This window comes from Cricetulus griseus, chromosome 4, assembly GCF_003668045.3.
Source record: "Cricetulus griseus strain 17A/GY chromosome 4, alternate assembly CriGri-PICRH-1.0, whole genome shotgun sequence".
Classification (NCBI taxonomy): domain Eukaryota; kingdom Metazoa; phylum Chordata; class Mammalia; order Rodentia; family Cricetidae; genus Cricetulus; species Cricetulus griseus.
The window spans coordinates 217,126,336-217,143,105 of record NC_048597.1 but is presented as its reverse complement, the minus strand read 5'-3'; the positions used below and the strand labels follow the sequence as shown (position 1 = coordinate 217,143,105).

General features: G+C 49.9%; 1 protein-coding gene across 3 annotated transcripts in view; it reads right to left on the bottom strand.

The window, feature by feature from the left end:
• Positions 1-238: 238 nt before the first annotated feature.
• The window catches only part of Pfkfb4 (6-phosphofructo-2-kinase/fructose-2,6-biphosphatase 4), a 39,266-nt gene continuing 22,734 nt past the window's right edge, over positions 239-16,770 (bottom strand). For all 3 annotated transcript variants that reach the window (XM_027414621.2, XM_027414620.2, XM_027414619.2), the window contains exons 8-14: positions 16,373-16,580; positions 15,668-15,814; positions 7,687-7,791; positions 4,758-4,887; positions 4,601-4,663; positions 3,465-3,529; positions 239-2,147 (exon numbers count right to left, since the gene is read on the bottom strand). In XM_027414621.2, the coding sequence (XP_027270422.1) occupies positions 2,088-2,147; positions 3,465-3,529; positions 4,601-4,663; positions 4,758-4,887; positions 7,687-7,791; positions 15,668-15,814; positions 16,373-16,580 (778 nt within the window). In that variant the 3' untranslated portion in view covers positions 239-2,087. The remainder of the gene's footprint in view (positions 2,148-3,464; positions 3,530-4,600; positions 4,664-4,757; positions 4,888-7,686; positions 7,792-15,667; positions 15,815-16,372; positions 16,581-16,770) is intronic.

Below are 16,770 nucleotides of genomic sequence, written 5' to 3'. Positions count from 1 at the left end.
ATTATATCACAGCAGACCACACAGACAATCAGACAGAACTAGCTCTAAAATACCATCTCAAATTACTGCTTTAAAAAAGTATTTATTGCTGGGCGTTGGTGGCGCACACCTTTAATCCCAGCACTTGGGAGGCAGAGGCAAGCAGATCTCTGTGAGAATGGTCTCCAGAGCAAGTGCCAGGATAGGCTCCAAAGCTACACAGAGAAACCCTGTCTCGAAAAAAAAAAAAAAAAAAAAAAAAAAAAAAAAAGTATTTATTGCAAAGAATGCTGGACACAGTGCAATGTACAACTGAAATCCAAAACCATATATTCTAAGGAAAGCAGGACAGTGTTGGCAATTCTGCCCATGAGCCATCTCAGCTAAAAGCTGGGGACCAGCTGGCATGCAGCTGCCTTGCAGAGGCCACTTCCAGGTGCTTGAGGGAGGGACTGTCCAGAACATGCCCGCTCCACTGACGTCCTTCTGCCCCAACCCTAGGCTCTTATACCCCTGAGTCCAGCAATTCCTGTCTTCCCTGGACACAGAGGAAAAAGGCTTTGGTGGTCTCCACCTCAAGTGGCATCCAGCTACGTATTCATAGCTGCTAACCACAGCAGCTATGGCTAACAAGTGTGTGGAGATAACATGACCAACATCACTCAAATTTTGAGAGACAGGGAGCAAAAGTTTCAGGCCCCAAAGGCAGTGGTATGGTCCTCTAGCTTCAAGCTAGGACTTGGAGGTCTCATGAGACGATTATAGGAGAGTCATGCACCAGTCCTAGCCCAGCACCAGCAGGGCAGCAGTTTGTCTACAGCTGCTGAGGAGAGACACAGGCTGGGGATAATGGCACTGGCTTCTTGGAGGCAGATGGCATCTGCAAGCTACACTGCCCAGGGCTGGCAGGGCTGCCAAAGGTAGACTGCTCCGCCAGATTCGGGCCTGGAAATGTTCTTGGATGCAGTGCCTGGCTTCCCCATGGCTGCTCTGTGGCCAGCAGAGCACTGATTGCTGCTACAGACAGTTTCTTGCCCTGCTTCACAGCCTGCTTGTCACTCTGCTGGTCAGCTGGAACATGGAGCCTGACTTCACTGCCTGGACCCACAAGAACTCAGGGCATGAGAGGCACAGGCTTCATAAGGCTGTTTTCAGTAGGCTTAAGTTGTATACGAATCAAAACTGGAGTGGGGCTGTGGACTCCTCCCTTGGCTGGGGCTGCCTGTGTTTTGTCCTCTCCTTCCTCAGTCCTACAGGTGGAGATCAACAAACAAGACGACAATCTGACAGTTCTGAGCCACTTATGACAAAGGCATGTCCCGGTCACCAGTGTTCAGTCCTGTGTGGACAGTGACAGCAACAGCCAGGTAGGGGAGACCAGTTTCCATGAGCACTTTGGTGAGTGCACCAAGAAGGTACTTCGTGCGGCTGCCTTGTCATTACGCGGTCCCCCATGGAGGAATTAGGACAAGGCAGCCTGAGCTGCAGCTACCCTATATTCCAGTGTACAACTTGGTAGACGTTAGGAAGGCATTACAAATGCTGCCCTCCACATTTATTCAGTGTTAAACGCCCAAGAGGATGTGCTGTTCTCGTGAGTACCACAAATATAGGTGACATCCAGGTGGGAAGCAAGGGCTTTCCCCTTCACCAGAGGCAGCATACACTGAGGTCCCACGAATATCTGGCCTCTGGCTTCAAGAGTGGCTACAGAGAGGACGGTAGAGCTCTCCAAGGGTCACCTGGCCCATTTCAGGCAGCTGGGCCACAGTGGGGACGTCCTAGTGAGACTTTTTGTCTCAGTGTCACATTTAAGGTTGCAAGCCTCATGAAGCAGCCAGCCTGGTGAGAAGGCTGCTTGAGGGCTGTAGCAGAGAGGCCAGCGCAGGGCACAAAGCCCAGGGAACTCAGCAGCAGGTCAGCAGCCATACCCAACTCTGTCACTGGTTGTCAACAAGGAGGCAGGTGGGCTAGGCTGGGGGTTCTGAGTGTTGCCAGCCATCCATGGCTTCCAGGAGTGTTCCTGCGTGGTGACATCATCAGTATTGCAAACACCAAGGAGGCCTGGAGAAGTCAGGGCCCGCCCGGGGGTCTTGGATGAGACGTGGTCATTGGTGAGCAGGGACTGTGACAAGGGCTTCCTCTGAAGGCCTGGATATGTCTACATTCTGCACAACAATAAAGACAAAAGCTGTTCACCCTGCTCAGGAATAGATGGGGACACCTCACTCCTGCTGTCCTGATCACTGTGGCCAGACAGATACACATCCTGCCTCAGTGGCCTCAGCTGAAAGACCCTAACCTGCCCTAAGCATGAAGCACCACTTGCTGGGTGCTCAGACGAGAGGACGAGCATGGGGTGAGGGTGTGGCCCACTCATGCGCCACTGCAAGCAGGTCAGGCGCTGCCCACAGAAAGGCCACACCCCCTGCCGCCTGAGGACCGGTCAGCTGGGGAGGGAGAGGAGTACACCTCCTTCCTGGCTCTAGCAGCCTAAGGACATCTAGTTTGTAACATGTTTTATCTCTTCAGGATGGAACCTCACAAAACCATAAAGCCCAGTTCCATCTTTGGCCCGCTGAGCTTCCAGTTTCTCAGGCCTGAAGAATGGGGGGCAGGGCTTGGGACCTCTCTCAGCTCCATGAGGCTGCCCTGTGAGCCCTCAACGGCTTCCTTTGATTCCAGAAACTGAGGAATAGGTGAGGAGTGGTAGCCCAGTGCAACATGACACAGCTATGCCTTCAGGGACAGAGATATGCTCTCATGGTCTAGAGTGAGCTCACAGACCAGCCCAGGAGCTGTAGGAGCAGGTAGATCCCTACTTTCAGGCAGGGTTGGTCCCAGGTTTGTTACTGTTTTTGTTTTGTTTTTTGAGAGAGGGTCTCATGTAGCTCCTGTTGCCCTCAAACTCACTATATAGCTGAGGATGCCTTTGAACTTCTGATTCTCCTGCTGGGATTATAGGCATGTGTCACTATGCCCTGCTGGGGATCAAATCCAGGGCTTTGTGTGTGATAGGCAATCATTCTACCAACTCGACTACAACACCCAGCCCATGATAATTTTTAAAAAGGCTCATGATGCCTAGACTGGCAAAGGAGGCCAGAATCATTACCTCCCATCGATGGGCATCTAGCCTCTCCCTCCCAGGACCAGCTCTAGCCCAGAGCTATGTCAGGGCTGCTCAGGAGCTTGTGAGGCCTTAAGAACTGGGAGCCAAACACACCAGCTTCCTGCTGGTGGCCCAGCTCCAGGTCCCTCCCCTAGCCCAGCTCCAGGTCCCTCCCCAGGCCTGACCTTGGGAAACACCTAACCAGGCCACAGCCCCACCCTGGCCACAGGAGACAGACCTAAACAGAAAACAGCCCTGGGAAGAGACTCACCGTTACCCTAGCCTGGCCCTGACCCAACTGGGAATCCTGAAGATGTAGTCAGAACACCCCTGGGGAACATGTCCACCACCCCAGCGGTGAGCCCAGTGTTACCTGAGGCCTGTCTCGGTGTGTGTTCACAGCTGCCACATTCAGGAATATGGACTCCACTTTACAACCTGTCAAAGGAAGAGGCCAGTGCAATCCCCACACAGATGGCAGCCAGAGCCACAGAGAGGCAAAAGCTACTCTAAGGAGGAGGCTAGAATGTACCGAGCTCAGCTTTACTCTAATCCTTCCTTCCTGAGACAGCTCCAGGGACCACTAGGAGGCAAGGGAGCCTTGTCAGACTCCTGCTTATCCATGTATGGGGACCCAGGCTGCCTACACAGGGACTGGGGGTGGGCGGGGCAGCAACAGGGCAATGATCAATACGGAAATCCAAACTCTTGGTGCCCTCAAACCAGTCCCACCCTCCATCCTATCATAGAAAGTCCAGTCAGCCCCGGAGGAGGGAGGATAACCCCAGCTCCCCTGGAGCTCCATCTTCCACAAGCACGATGCAGGAGAGTGGGCTGTGGCCAGAATATCTGCCAGTGCAGGAAAAGGCAGGGGAGGGACACAAATGTCCTGCATCCAGAATATTCTGGGGTTAAAGGAAGATCAAAGATCACTGGTCACAGGGTCTCATTCTGTAGCTCAGGCTGGCCTTGAACTCACTATATAGCCAAAGCTGGCCTCAAACTCTTGGCAACCTTCCTACCGTAGTCTTCTGATTGATTACAAGTATACACTACCATAATTGAATACACAAAGTTTTTTATAAACTAAAAAGCAAATCAGGTGCACAATTAGAATTCCAGCACTGGTGGGGTAGGGGGTGAGACAAGAAGTTTCTGAGGAAAAACCTGCCTCAAAACAATGAGAGAAGAGAAATAGAAAAGGGGAATTGAGGCTGGGCATTGGTGGCACACACCTTTAATCCTGGCACGGGAGGCAGAGGCAGGCAGATCTCTGTGAGTTCGAGGCCAACCTGGTCTCCAGAGCAAGTGCCAGGATAGGCTCCAAAGCTACACAGAGAAACCCTGTCTCGAAAAACCAAAAAAAAAAAAAAAAGGGGGGGGGTTGAGAAAGACAGTATGTGGTGGAGAGTGGGGATGAATGAATGAGTCCCTGTGGAAAGAAGAGATCTGTGGACCATCATAGAACCCTACAGACAGCCAAGGTCAACACGTGGGAAACTCCCTTACCGTAAGCTACAGGTGTGAGCTTCAGGACTGTGTGCAAGGGACATTTGAGGTAGGGCAGCTCTTCTGTGGACAAAGAAGGACAGGGCTCACATGCCATACATGCCTGGATGTCCCCATGTCATGCACACAGCCCACCTGCCTGGCCAAGGCCCCTCACCAGCTGCCTTGTCAAGGAAGTAGGCCAGCAGGCAGCGCATCACAGCCTGGTGGCAAATGACCAGCACATTCTCCTGTCTCTCCAGTTCCATAATGACAGGCTCTAGTCGCTGCACCAAGTCTTCATAGGACTGCAAAGGGAAGCAACGAAGGTGTCCTTCAGGCCTGGCTCCAGGGGTAGGAACCAAATCAGGAGTTGTACTGATTAGACTTAGGTCAACTTGACACAAACTAGAGTTGTCTGAAAGAAGTTATACTGGTGTGAATGAAAATAGGCTCATAGGGAGTGGCACTGTTAGGGGTTGTGGGCTTGCTGGAGTAGGTGTGGCCTTATAGGAGGAAGTGTGTCACTGGGGGGTGGGCTTTGAGGTTTCAAATGCTCAAGCCAGGCCTAGTGTCACTCTCTCTTCTAGCTGCCTATGGATCCAGATGTTTTCCTTCATAAGAATTGCCGTGGTCATGGTGTCTCTTCACAGCAATAGAAACTCTAGGACAGGTTGTTACCTCAATTGAGAAAAATCCCTCCACAAGATCTTTTTCTTAACTAGTGATTGATGGGAGAGGGCTCAGCCCATTGTGAGCAGAGCAAGCCAGTAAGTAGCACCCTTCATGGCCTCTGCATCAGCTCCTGCCTCCAGGTTCCTGCCCTGTTTGAGTTCTATCCGGATTTCCTTCAATGAAGAACTTTAATGTGGAAGTGCCAAGCCAAATAACCCTTCCCTCCCCAACTTTCTCTTGGTCATTGTGTTTCATCCCAGCAACAGAAACCTTAAGACAGGTGTGCTGGGCAGCTAGCCACCTGCTAACTCTTGTGTTTAAGCTCCCTCCAGCCTAGTTCCTGAGGGGATGGAGTGGGCAGCTGCCCTTGGAGGGCTGCTTTAGTGAGGTGACCAACGTGGGCGGGAGGTGGGAACAACCTGGGAAGGAAGCCACCTTCTCCTTCCAGGGCTACGTCCTGGTAAGACCAAGAGAGCTAGGCCCCAGACACACCCCAAAGACTCTCAGGATAAATGGCTACCTATGGTGCCTATTGGCATACTGAAGCAATGCTGGTCTTCAGCCACAAGTACCTGTGGCTCTTCTCACCCTACCCCTACCCTAAACTTCTCCAGCTCATGGGCTTCTCTCCCCGACTTTCTCATTCCTTGTAACCAACTACTTTGGCTATGTGCTCTCTTGGTCCCCTCTCTCTTGCCTGTCTCTCCGGGTCTTGTTTCTCTCTCTCTCCTCCATTCTTCGCTCGTGGCCAGGCTCAGTCTGCTGAACATAATAGGTCTACAACTTCCTCTTTCTGCTCTGGATTCTTCCAGACACCTCTGGCTGTTCTCTCCTCATATCTACAATAGGAACTTTCCTCTTTTTTTTTTTTTTTTTTTTTTTTTTTGGTTTTTCGAGACAGGGTTTCTCTGTGGCTTTGGAGGCTGTCCTGGAACTAGCTCTTGTAGACCAGGCTGGTCTCGAACTCACAGAAATCTGTCTGCCTCTGCCTCCCGAGTGCTGTCAGGAACCTGAGGTCCCCAGGAACAACCTCGTGATTATCTGCTTGCCTGTTCCCTCCCCTACTGTGTGATAATGGGGACCTTATACCCCTGCTGGCCCCCGGGACAACCCCTAGCTCCATTTTAACCCAAAAATCAGGCATGGGGGTGGGGCAGTTCCATCTCTCCCCATCTTTCAAAGTACATCCCTCAGAAGAGCCTGCCCCAAGCTGTGACCTGTGACTAGGCAGTGGTACCAACGCCCAACCTGTGCTGATCTCTAGCGGTTCTGGGATGACTCTTTTTTATTTTTCATTATTTTATTATTATTTTCTCTGTGTGTGGAAGGGGGTATGTTCAGTGATTCTATGTATGTGTCCACACACATGTGGAGGCTTTGAGGTCAACCTCAGATGCCATTTATCAGGTGCTGTCTACCTTATTTTTTGAGAAAGGGTCTTTCATTGGCCTGGAGCAGAGTAGGAGAAGTTGACCAGCAGCAAGCCCCAAGGATTGATCTGCCTCCACCTCCTCAGTACTGGGGTTACAGGCACGCACACTACACCAGTGTTTTTGTTTTGTTTTCAACCTGAGTTCTGGGGATCAAACTTGGGTCATCATGTTTGCAAGACAGAAAACTGACTACACTATCTACCCAATCCTGTATTGGTTCTCTTTACCACTATGTGGGTTAGTTCTGAACCTGAACTCTGCCTCACAGCACAATGTGAGAATTATTCATGTCGCCCAGAGCTACACGATTCCACATGTGTGTCTCAGGGCACCTCCTTGAAGCAGGAGGAGATTCTTCAGCCAAAGTGATTCTTACTTTCTGACCCAGGGTCTGGAATGACAGGGACTCTCTGAGGGATGGTGGCAGTGTGACCACTTTGCCAAATCTCTCTGGAGAAGGTCTCCATGGATCTGGAAGCAGAGTTGGGGTTGGCACATGGAGCTCTGGGGAGGACAGGGAACCTGACAAGGGAAAGCACCCAAAGAAAGGGAAAAGGTCCCGGCAGAGAGAAGGGTGGGCTGCCCCTTTGGAGCGAGGCCGGGCCACTTAGAGCACTCTGGGAAAAGGCTAGCAACTCCCTGAGTAAGGAGCTGGCCTGGGCATCCCAGGAGAAGATGGCTAAGCTACAGAAGTCCCAGAAAAGCCAAACCCAACAGAGCCAGGGGCACTCAGCTCAGGCTCTGCCCTCACAAGGTCTGTACCCTTATGAAGGGGGGAACAAAGACAGAGAGGGACCCAACATGGCTAATACCTGCTCTCTGTCGTACTACCCCCACCCCACCAACCAAGGAAGAGCAAAGGTCCAGGAGACAGAGCTGGGCACTGATGGAGGAGAAACCCACACCTAGGCTGCCAGCCTCAAAGACAAGGATCTGAGCCCTGAAAACAAGCAGCAGTGCTGGCAGGCAGCCGGCACTGAGACTCCAGCTCTCACCTACCTCGCCTTTGGGGTACCGGTAGCGGTACTTGTCCTGATCCCTGAGGGCAAACTCCAGTGGGTAGTGGTCCTGGATTTCTTCGTAGGTCATTTCCTCACAGACACCCTAGGAAGACACAGTAGCCATCACACCACCCATGCCAGGCTGAAAAGACCAAAACTGGGTTGCAGCAGCAGACAGAGGAGACCAGCATTTCCTGGGCCAAGGGGACACTCCTAACACAAAGCTTACATTGCGTGGAAAAGCAGACCCTCTCTGGACACTGAGTACACTGGCAGCCATGTCTGTAGGATGACATCAAAACAGTCCCCACCTATCCATCACACAGCTATCCAGTGGGTGATACAGGGCTGATATAGGGCTTGGCACTAATGTGGGCATTTTCCTAAGTCTTTAATTGTTTTGTTTTGTTTTTTGTCCTTTGAGACTAGGTCTCTACATACAGCCCTGACTGCCCTGGAACTGACTTTGTAGACCAGACTGGCCTCAAACTCACAGAGATCCACCTGCCTCTGCCTCCCAAGTACTGCAATTAAAGGCATGCACCACTACACCTGGGTTAAATTTTTTTTATTGCAATTATTTGCTTGTCTGTTAGTTTATTGTGTATGTGTGCTCCCATGGGCTCATGGCATGGCATGGCATGGTCAGAGGACAACTTGCAGGAATGAGTTGTCAGGCTTGTCAGCAAATGCCTTTACCCACCGAGCCGTCTCGATGGCCTTAAGTCTTATCTATTATGGAACTACTAAATATGAGTAGAGACTGCTCTGTGAATTGTAATAACAAAAACTCATTTGTATGCTGGAGGGAGACAGCAGGCCACAGTGGACAAGAGCAAGCTGGTGGTGGTAGAGGGGTGGGGGGCAGGGAGGTGGATGGATGGACAGACAGACAACACATACACTATCTTATACCAACATCAAAACAAAACAAGCCAAGCTGAGTGTACTAGGTAATGAATCATGAGTTCACAAGCCAAAGGTCAAGGATGAGATCAGCCTGATCCACAGGAGACCCAGCTCAAAAACCAACATGGAGCTGGAGAGACATCCTGCTTTTGCAGAGGACCTGGGTTCAGTTCCCAGCACCCACTTCAGACATCTCACAACTGCCTGTAACTCCAGCTCTAGGAGATCTGATGCCCCAGATCCTCATAGGCACCTGGACTACACACACGCACGCACGCACGCGCACACACACACACACACACACACACACACACACACACACACGCACGCACGCACGCACGCACGCACACACGCACGCGCGCACACACACACACGCACACACACACGCACACACTCAAAACAACAACAAAGGCACTACAGAGACTACTTGATGATTAAGAATGCTTGCTGCTTTTCCAGAGGACCCACATTTAGCTCCCAGGCTGTGACTTAAGTCACCTGTAACTTAAGTTCCAAAGGATCCAACACCCTCTTCTGGTCTCTGCAGGCACCACACACCCACACAAATAAATAGAAAAAAAAAAAAAAAAAACAATACAGTCAGCCACCAGCAGAGAAGAAGGGTGATGGAAAATTCTGAACAGTTATTTCAGGCACTGAAGAGACTGAAACATCTCGTGACCTACTTCACCTGAGTGAGACACCACTATGGGTCCCCTAAGGAACTAATACTTGTTTTGAGATCAGGAAGTGAAATAGTGTTGTAATAAGTCCCTAAGGATGTGGAAGTGGTTACAGAGGCAGGAAGAATATTTTAGGTTGCCTTGCAGAGTCTGTTGGTAACAGTGTAAACGTTAAAGGAGATTGTGGGAAGCCTTAGAGGGAAGCAGGGATGGTAAAGAAAGCCCTGGTCATGCCGGGTGTTGGTGGCACACCCTTTAATGCCAGCACTCAGGAGGCAGAGGCAGAGGCAGGAGGATCTCTGTGAGTTCGAGGCCAGCCTGGTCTCTAGAGTGAGTGCCAGGATAGACTCCAAAGCTACACAGAGAAACCCTGTCTCAAAAACACCAAAAAAAAAAAAAAAAAAAAAAGCCCTGGTCAGGTTGAGAAGATGGCTCAGTCAGTAAAGTGCTTGTTAGTACATGTAAAAAGCTAGTATGGCAGCACACATTTGTCATCCTAGCACTGGGGAGGCAGAGCCAGGAGGAGAGTCCTTGGAGACCCTGTCTCAAAAAAGCCAGATGGCGAATGACTGAAGAACACTCAGCATTAGTGCTGACCTCTGGACTCATGCACGCCCAAACGCACATGTGCACAACACCCAAGAACCTAGACACAACATGCGCACGCGTGCACACACACACACCCTGTGAACAACACACATGCACACATACACACACTGTGTACAAATACACACACACACACACACACACACACACACACACACACACACCTCTGTTATTCACATCACCATAACCAGGCTGTTAATGTAAATGTGAGTCTAGCCCATTGTGGAAGCAAACACTTGCAGTCTCAATATTCAGGAGGCTGAGGAAGAGGATCATGAGATCCTAGGCCAGCCTGAGTGACAGACCAAGATCCTGCTTCAACAGGAAAAAAGAAAGAAATGTGGATGCTGGGTTCTGTGAAGCCTCAGAAGGAATTAAAGTGCTGGTTGTGAAAAACCAGAGAAAAGATGATCAATGTTCTGAAGTGACAGAGAACTTGGCTGAACTATGTTTTAGAACTGCAAGCTATGTATGATGCCCTCTTCTGGCCTCTGGAGGTACTACACCTGCACATGGTGCACATACAGACAAGCAGGCACACACATACACAGGTAAAGAAAAATACATAAAATGTTGGCTCAGTGAGTAAAGCACTTGCTGGATAGGATTGAGGACTGGGGTTCAGATCCTCAGACCCCACTTACTGTCAGGTGGGCATGGTAGCCTGCCTACAATCCAGCACATGGCAGGCAGACACAGTGAGAGACTGTGACTCAAAATATAAGGTGGGAGGTAGCTGAGAAGACACCCAGTGTCAACTCTGACCTTCCCAAGCACACGCAAACAAGCAAACACAAAAAGTTGAGAAAACAGTCAAAGTACAAGCCATGTAGAAAAAGCATTTCATATTTTAAAAAATGAACCAAGCCACTGGAACCGTGAGAGGAAGTAGGTGAGGCCTGAGACTGCAGCAGCTCACCACTTAGAGGCATTTCCTGTACTACAGAGCATAACAGTGAAGAGACAGAACAATTAGACTCCCCAGAGCTTCAAGGGCGCCCTCTGCAGTAAAGGGCTCACTGCCTCCCCCCTGCCTTTCAGTCTGGAGAAGGGCCGTCCTATCTGTGCTTCTGCAATGGATGGAGACCCTGGATGCATCAACTTCCCTGGTCAAGAAGAACAAACCTGGATCTCTGAGCCCAGTGACCTGAAGGCTGCACTCCTCCCACTGTGAGAGGTGATTCATGGGGCGTGGGCCTAAGGCTGGGCAAAGAAGGCCAGAGGCAAAGGAACCACCAGAAGTGGAAACACTACTCTGAGGGCTCCAGCCACAAAGCAATAGTCAGTCAGACTTTCCAAACCAGAAAGAAAAAGCAGAAGTAAAAATGAACTTGAAAACACAAACAGCAATAGAAACAAACTATCCCCACAAAAGCTTAGTAAGAAAAAGCAGAAACCTCACTACACCCTAAAGGAACCAGGGGCAGAGGGACAGTCAGAGGGTATGAGCACTTGCTGTACAAGCAGGAAAGCCTGAGTTCCAATCCTCAGCACCCATGTAAAAGCTAGGCAAGGCCACATACACCTGCAATCCCAGGGCTGTGGGGCAGACACTGGAGGGTCCCTGGGCTTGCTGGCCGCCAGCTCATTCAGTGAAATACTGTTTCAAAGGAAGAGCCATGGAGTAGGACACCCAACTTCCTCCTCTAGCCTCTGGATGCACCCATGAGCACACACATATGCATATGCCTCACGCGCGCGCACACACACACACACACACACACACACACACCCCACACAGACATGCACCCCACCCCACACAAAACATACACACACACCTCACAGGAATTTGGGCGTGCGCACACACATGTATGAATGTAGAATCTTCTCAGGAAAAGTTTTGTCGCAGAGTGACCTACAAGCAAGTTAAGTCATGAACAAGGCAGATCATAATTAAATTCTCAAAACCATGATCAATGGGATTCTGAAAGCGGTCAGAGAAGGGATATGACTGTGCACGCAGAGAGGAACACAGAGCATGGCCATGAGCTGCTTCTCAAGCAGACGCAACAGGGGTATTAAACAGCCACATTGATTGTTTTCTCGGGTAGCCCTGGCTGGCCTGGAACTCAGAGATCCTCCTGCCGCTGCCTCCCAAAAGCTGGAATGAAAGGCGTGTACTACCACGCTCAGCTGACACAGGTGAGCGTGCTGGGGGCTGACAAGATGACTCAGCAGATAAAGGCATTGGCCACCAAGTCTAGTGACATGAGTTCAGTCCCCAGGACCCACACGATGGAGAGAGCTGACTCCAGCAAGTTGTCCTCTGACCTTCACACACGCTGTGGCATGTGTCACAGACACCCAAAGAAAGACATGCATGAATAAATAACAAATAAATGTCATTTAAAAACAAAGAAGCAAGGGCTGGAGAGATGGCTCAGTGGTTAAGGGCAATGGCTGCTCTCCCAGAGGACTCGGGTTCAAGTCCCAGCACCTACATGGCAGCTCACAACTGTCTCTAACTCTAGTTTCAGGGAATCTGACACCTTCACACAGACATACATGCAGGCAAAATTCCAATCTACATTAAATAAATAAATAAAATTTAAAATAAACAAACAAAAACTTAAAGGGGGACGCTGGGCTGAGTGTGTGGTACGTACACATTTTTAATTCAGGAGGCAGAGGCAGGTGAACCTCTTGAGTTCGAGGCCAGCCTGGTCTACACAGAGAAAGCCTGTCTGGAGAGGGCTGGGTGCCAACTGGGCCATCTCATGTGTACCTCCAGATTCCTCATCCCTCTCTTCCGCTCTGACCGCAGGGAGCTGACCATCCTGCACTGTACCTACCAGGCCATGAGGATGAGACCAAAGGCAGGGAAGTGAGCTGGTCACTCCCAGGCTAGGTCTTCGCCGGGGCCATCCCAGCTCATGGGCTGACCTTTCCTCCTGCTGTCATCTGACCGTTAGGTCAGCTCAACACAATATGCTTCTCCACTTCCATATCACTTGTCTATTTCTTTGTGAGCAGTTGCTTTATAAGCCCTTGCGTTACTGTCACTGTGAAGAAGGGACCAGTCGTCAGCCTAACTACCTGTACTTTATCCCTCTCTGGTTCTATTTAGCTTCCTTGATATTTTCCCTCCTCTCCTCTGAAAGTTATTTTGGATTCCAGAGACAAGACAGACTATGAACACCCTCGTGACAAAGGATTACAACTGCCCCAGGCTTTGCATATGGCGAGCTCACCCATGCCGGTGAGCTGTATCCCGGAGCTCCTGTAATCATCTCTCTAGAGCCAGACTGTCCCCTCAAGTGGTGACAGAGTGCTTCTCCTGAACTAGAGAGGAGCCCATGACCACACCACTGGCCTGACCAACCAAGACTTCCTGTTCTGGCAACTGTGCAAACCTCAAACCCTTCCCTCCTTTGTTTCCCCTTTATAAGGAATCTCAGACTTCCTTTCAATCTGTGAAGATGGATTGAGGGGTCAGTGAACTCTGCATCTGCCCATATCAACAGTGGTCACACTGATTGCATCTCCTTTTTCTGTCTTTTGCCTTGTCTCTGATTGTCATACTGGAGTGGGTGAAGAGGCTCCTAGAGCCAGGATATTTGCCCTAAAACTCCAAGAACAAGTAGAAACAAGAATCTGTTTTCTAAGTTTTTCTGTTTAGTCCAAGGTCTCATGTAGCCCAAGATGGCCTCAAACTGTGGCCAAGGTTGACCTTGAACTTTCTCACTCCTGCCTCTATTTCCCAAGGCAGAAATTACAGGTGCATGCCACCATGACAGGTTTATGCACTGCTAGGGAGTCCACCCAGGGCTTTCTGCACTCTAGGCAAGCATTCTACAGTAAACAGTAAACAGTAAAATATAGAGAACAAAAACAGAAATGTGAGAAAAACAAACGGTCATAATTATAGTATAACGACACTCAACTATTACTTTATGATAACCAAGCTTACAAAGAAAACCTAAGGATGCAGAGAATTTGAAGGATATAATTACAGCCTCTGAAACTGGTACATTTACTTACAAACTTTTCTTACGGAAATTTCAGCCACACAGAAATCAGAGACAATAGTAAAATGACATCTTGCTGGTACCTTAGTATGACTAAGTAACAATACAGTGAATGTGTCTCAACTAAAGTTGCAACTGCTTCCTTCCTTCCCACTGCCTAACCCACTGGACAGCTGTGAAGACAGCGGGAGAGGAACCCACAGTGAGAAAGCCGGCACTGTGAGGGGCCCCTGTGAGTGAGTCAGGCCTTCTCTCCAAGATCCTTGCCAACAGGGTCTGAGAGCTGCTTCTAAGCAGCACCACCCTGTCAACCACACGGTCACACTGTATTCTGAGAGTCCATTTTATGGACTACAGAGACAGGTTCTTTCTAACTGACTGAAGAAATAAGTTGTCAAATTCTAAGAGGCCCATGTGGCCAAGAACTATGGCTGGCCTGAAGGAGCTTACATAATAGCAAGTGGTGCTAGGAAGACAGCAGGCCCTCACTCCTGTAGCCTCAAGAGATGAATCTTGGTAACAAGCACTTGGGCTTGAAGGAGACCCCAAGCTGAGCCAGACTTCCTGGCTGCCACTGTAATTGCAGAGAACCCAGCTACACCTGCCAGGTGTGAGCCACAGCCGCAGTGAGGTCACAAGCCTGTGCTTGAAGGGACTTGTGTGAGATTCCTCTGGAAGGGTTTCTTCTGGCCTCCATGGACAGCCACACACATGGCATACACTCATACAGATACACACATGAATACAAATAAAAATCCTTAAAAAGGCACAAAAGAACAAAGAGTGTTTTTTGTTTTTTCTGAGCCTAAGCTCAGAAAAGAAGGAAATCCACCAAATTCGTATTCTAGTATCAGATATCTCAGGGTTCTGTAACTGCCAGGTTCAGGAAAACCCCACCCCTACCTCTGGTGTTCTTTTGTTTGTTTGTTTGTTTTGTTTTATCAAGACAAGGTTTCTCTGGGTAACAGCTCTAGGTGTCCTAGAATTCACTTTGTAGATCAGGCTGGCCACAAATTCACAGAGATCCGCCTGCCTCTGCCTCCCAAGTACTGGGATTAAAGGTGTGGCCACCTTTTTTCCTTCCCTCCTCCTCCTCCTCCTCCTCCTCCTCCTCCTCCTCCTCCTCCTCTTCCTTCTCCTTCTCCTCCTTCTCCTTTTTAACTCTATAGCCCAGGTTGGTCTTAAACACATTACAATCCTCCTGCCTCAGCTTCACAGGTGGAGAGTTCACAAGTATGAACCATTATGCCTGCTGCTAATGACTTTTTTTTAAAAAAGGTTTCTTAGTTCATTTCCAGCAATACAAACAGAAATGAAACATTATGCTTGAATTTGCTTTAAAATAACCCAGTAGCAAAAGAGATGGTATAGTTAAAACAAGACCGCTGTTAGCTGAGTGTGAGCATCCCGTGTGATGATGGCAGAGCACTGAGATCCAAACTGTCTGCCGTTGACTATTAATTCTTTTACTTTAGGCTTGCTATGTTTTTAAGAAACTCATTTGTTTAAAATTGCAAGTAGGGCCAGTGAGGAAGGAGCTCAGCAGGTAAAGGTGCTTGCCTGCCACCAAGGCTCACACAGGTGGAAAAACAACCAATTCCTGTGGGTTGTCGGCTGACTCCCAGGAGAGCAACTGGCATCACCAAGTGCAGACACACAAACACAAAAGACATCAATAATTCTTTTAAACCCCAGACATATGACTATCACACACCATTCTCCAGACCACACGGAGCACAAATGAAGGAAGGTTTTCCCTGACCCAAGGGACAGTGCCCAAGAGGCAGGCAGGGGAGGAAGGGACAGTAATTACCGCGTCAATCTCGTTGAGGACCTTCCACTGCTCGTAAGGCACACTCAGCGCCTCCGCCGTCTGGATCGTCCTTTTCATCTGGCTTGTCCAGACCTTCAGGTCCTTGATGTTCTGGTCGCTGATGAACTGAGCCAGATGTTTGGCAAACTGAAACACATCACAGCGTCTTCAGCCTCACAGGTCCTGGGCTACCTCAAAGGGCACCAAAGCTCAGGGCCTGTAGGGTGCAGTCCAACCTCAGGAAATAAGTTTACTTAAAAATTACACTGACTTCCATGATGCCGACATCAAAGTGCTGTTCTGTGCACTCTCCTGAGGTCCCAAGAGCAATCCCATATTTATCAGGCTCCCCCGTCTTGAGCCACTGTCCCAAGGCCATGTGACCTCTTCTGTGAGCCCTCAGACTGCACCCCCACCAACTGTGTCAAGGCCTTTAGCAGCACAGTTGGGACTCAGGCCACTCTAACGCTAGACTAACTCTGCCAGGAAAGGGTTCCGCTGGTATCTGCTCAAGCACATTTGTGTGGTGCCTCATCACCTTCCCGACGACATTCTAGACCCAATAAAGGCTGTCCACCTCGACTGCACATTGGCTACAGAAGCCCTACATATTCTTATACCCATCCTACCACCCAAAGGTGCCAATGTACAGACGCACACACCTGTGCATCACACACACACACACACACGCACACACACACTGACCTCCCTGCCTCGGGGAGATAGGCCAGGATCCCCACCAATGCGGCCTTTGAGGTTGAGTTCACTTTCCCCATGCCGGCAGAGGTAGATGGAGCGGGGTGTCACGTGGATGTTCATGAGGTAATAAACAGTGCGACTCTGGATGTGGTCAGCTACGCGGTTCACCACGTAGCTCTGGCCCACGTCCATGATCTTGATGTAGGAGAGATCCCTTGCCAGAGAGAAGGTAGAGAGAACCTGTGAGGGTGGCAGGGCCCTTGGAAGCCATAGGGACCCTCACTAAGGCCTGCAACTCTAACCCTGGATTTGATCACAGCACCGTTCTGTGAGCCAGTGTGCAAGTGATGGGGTGAGGTAGCAGTGACACTCATCGTGCTTCAAAGGGGACATCTAGCGAAGCC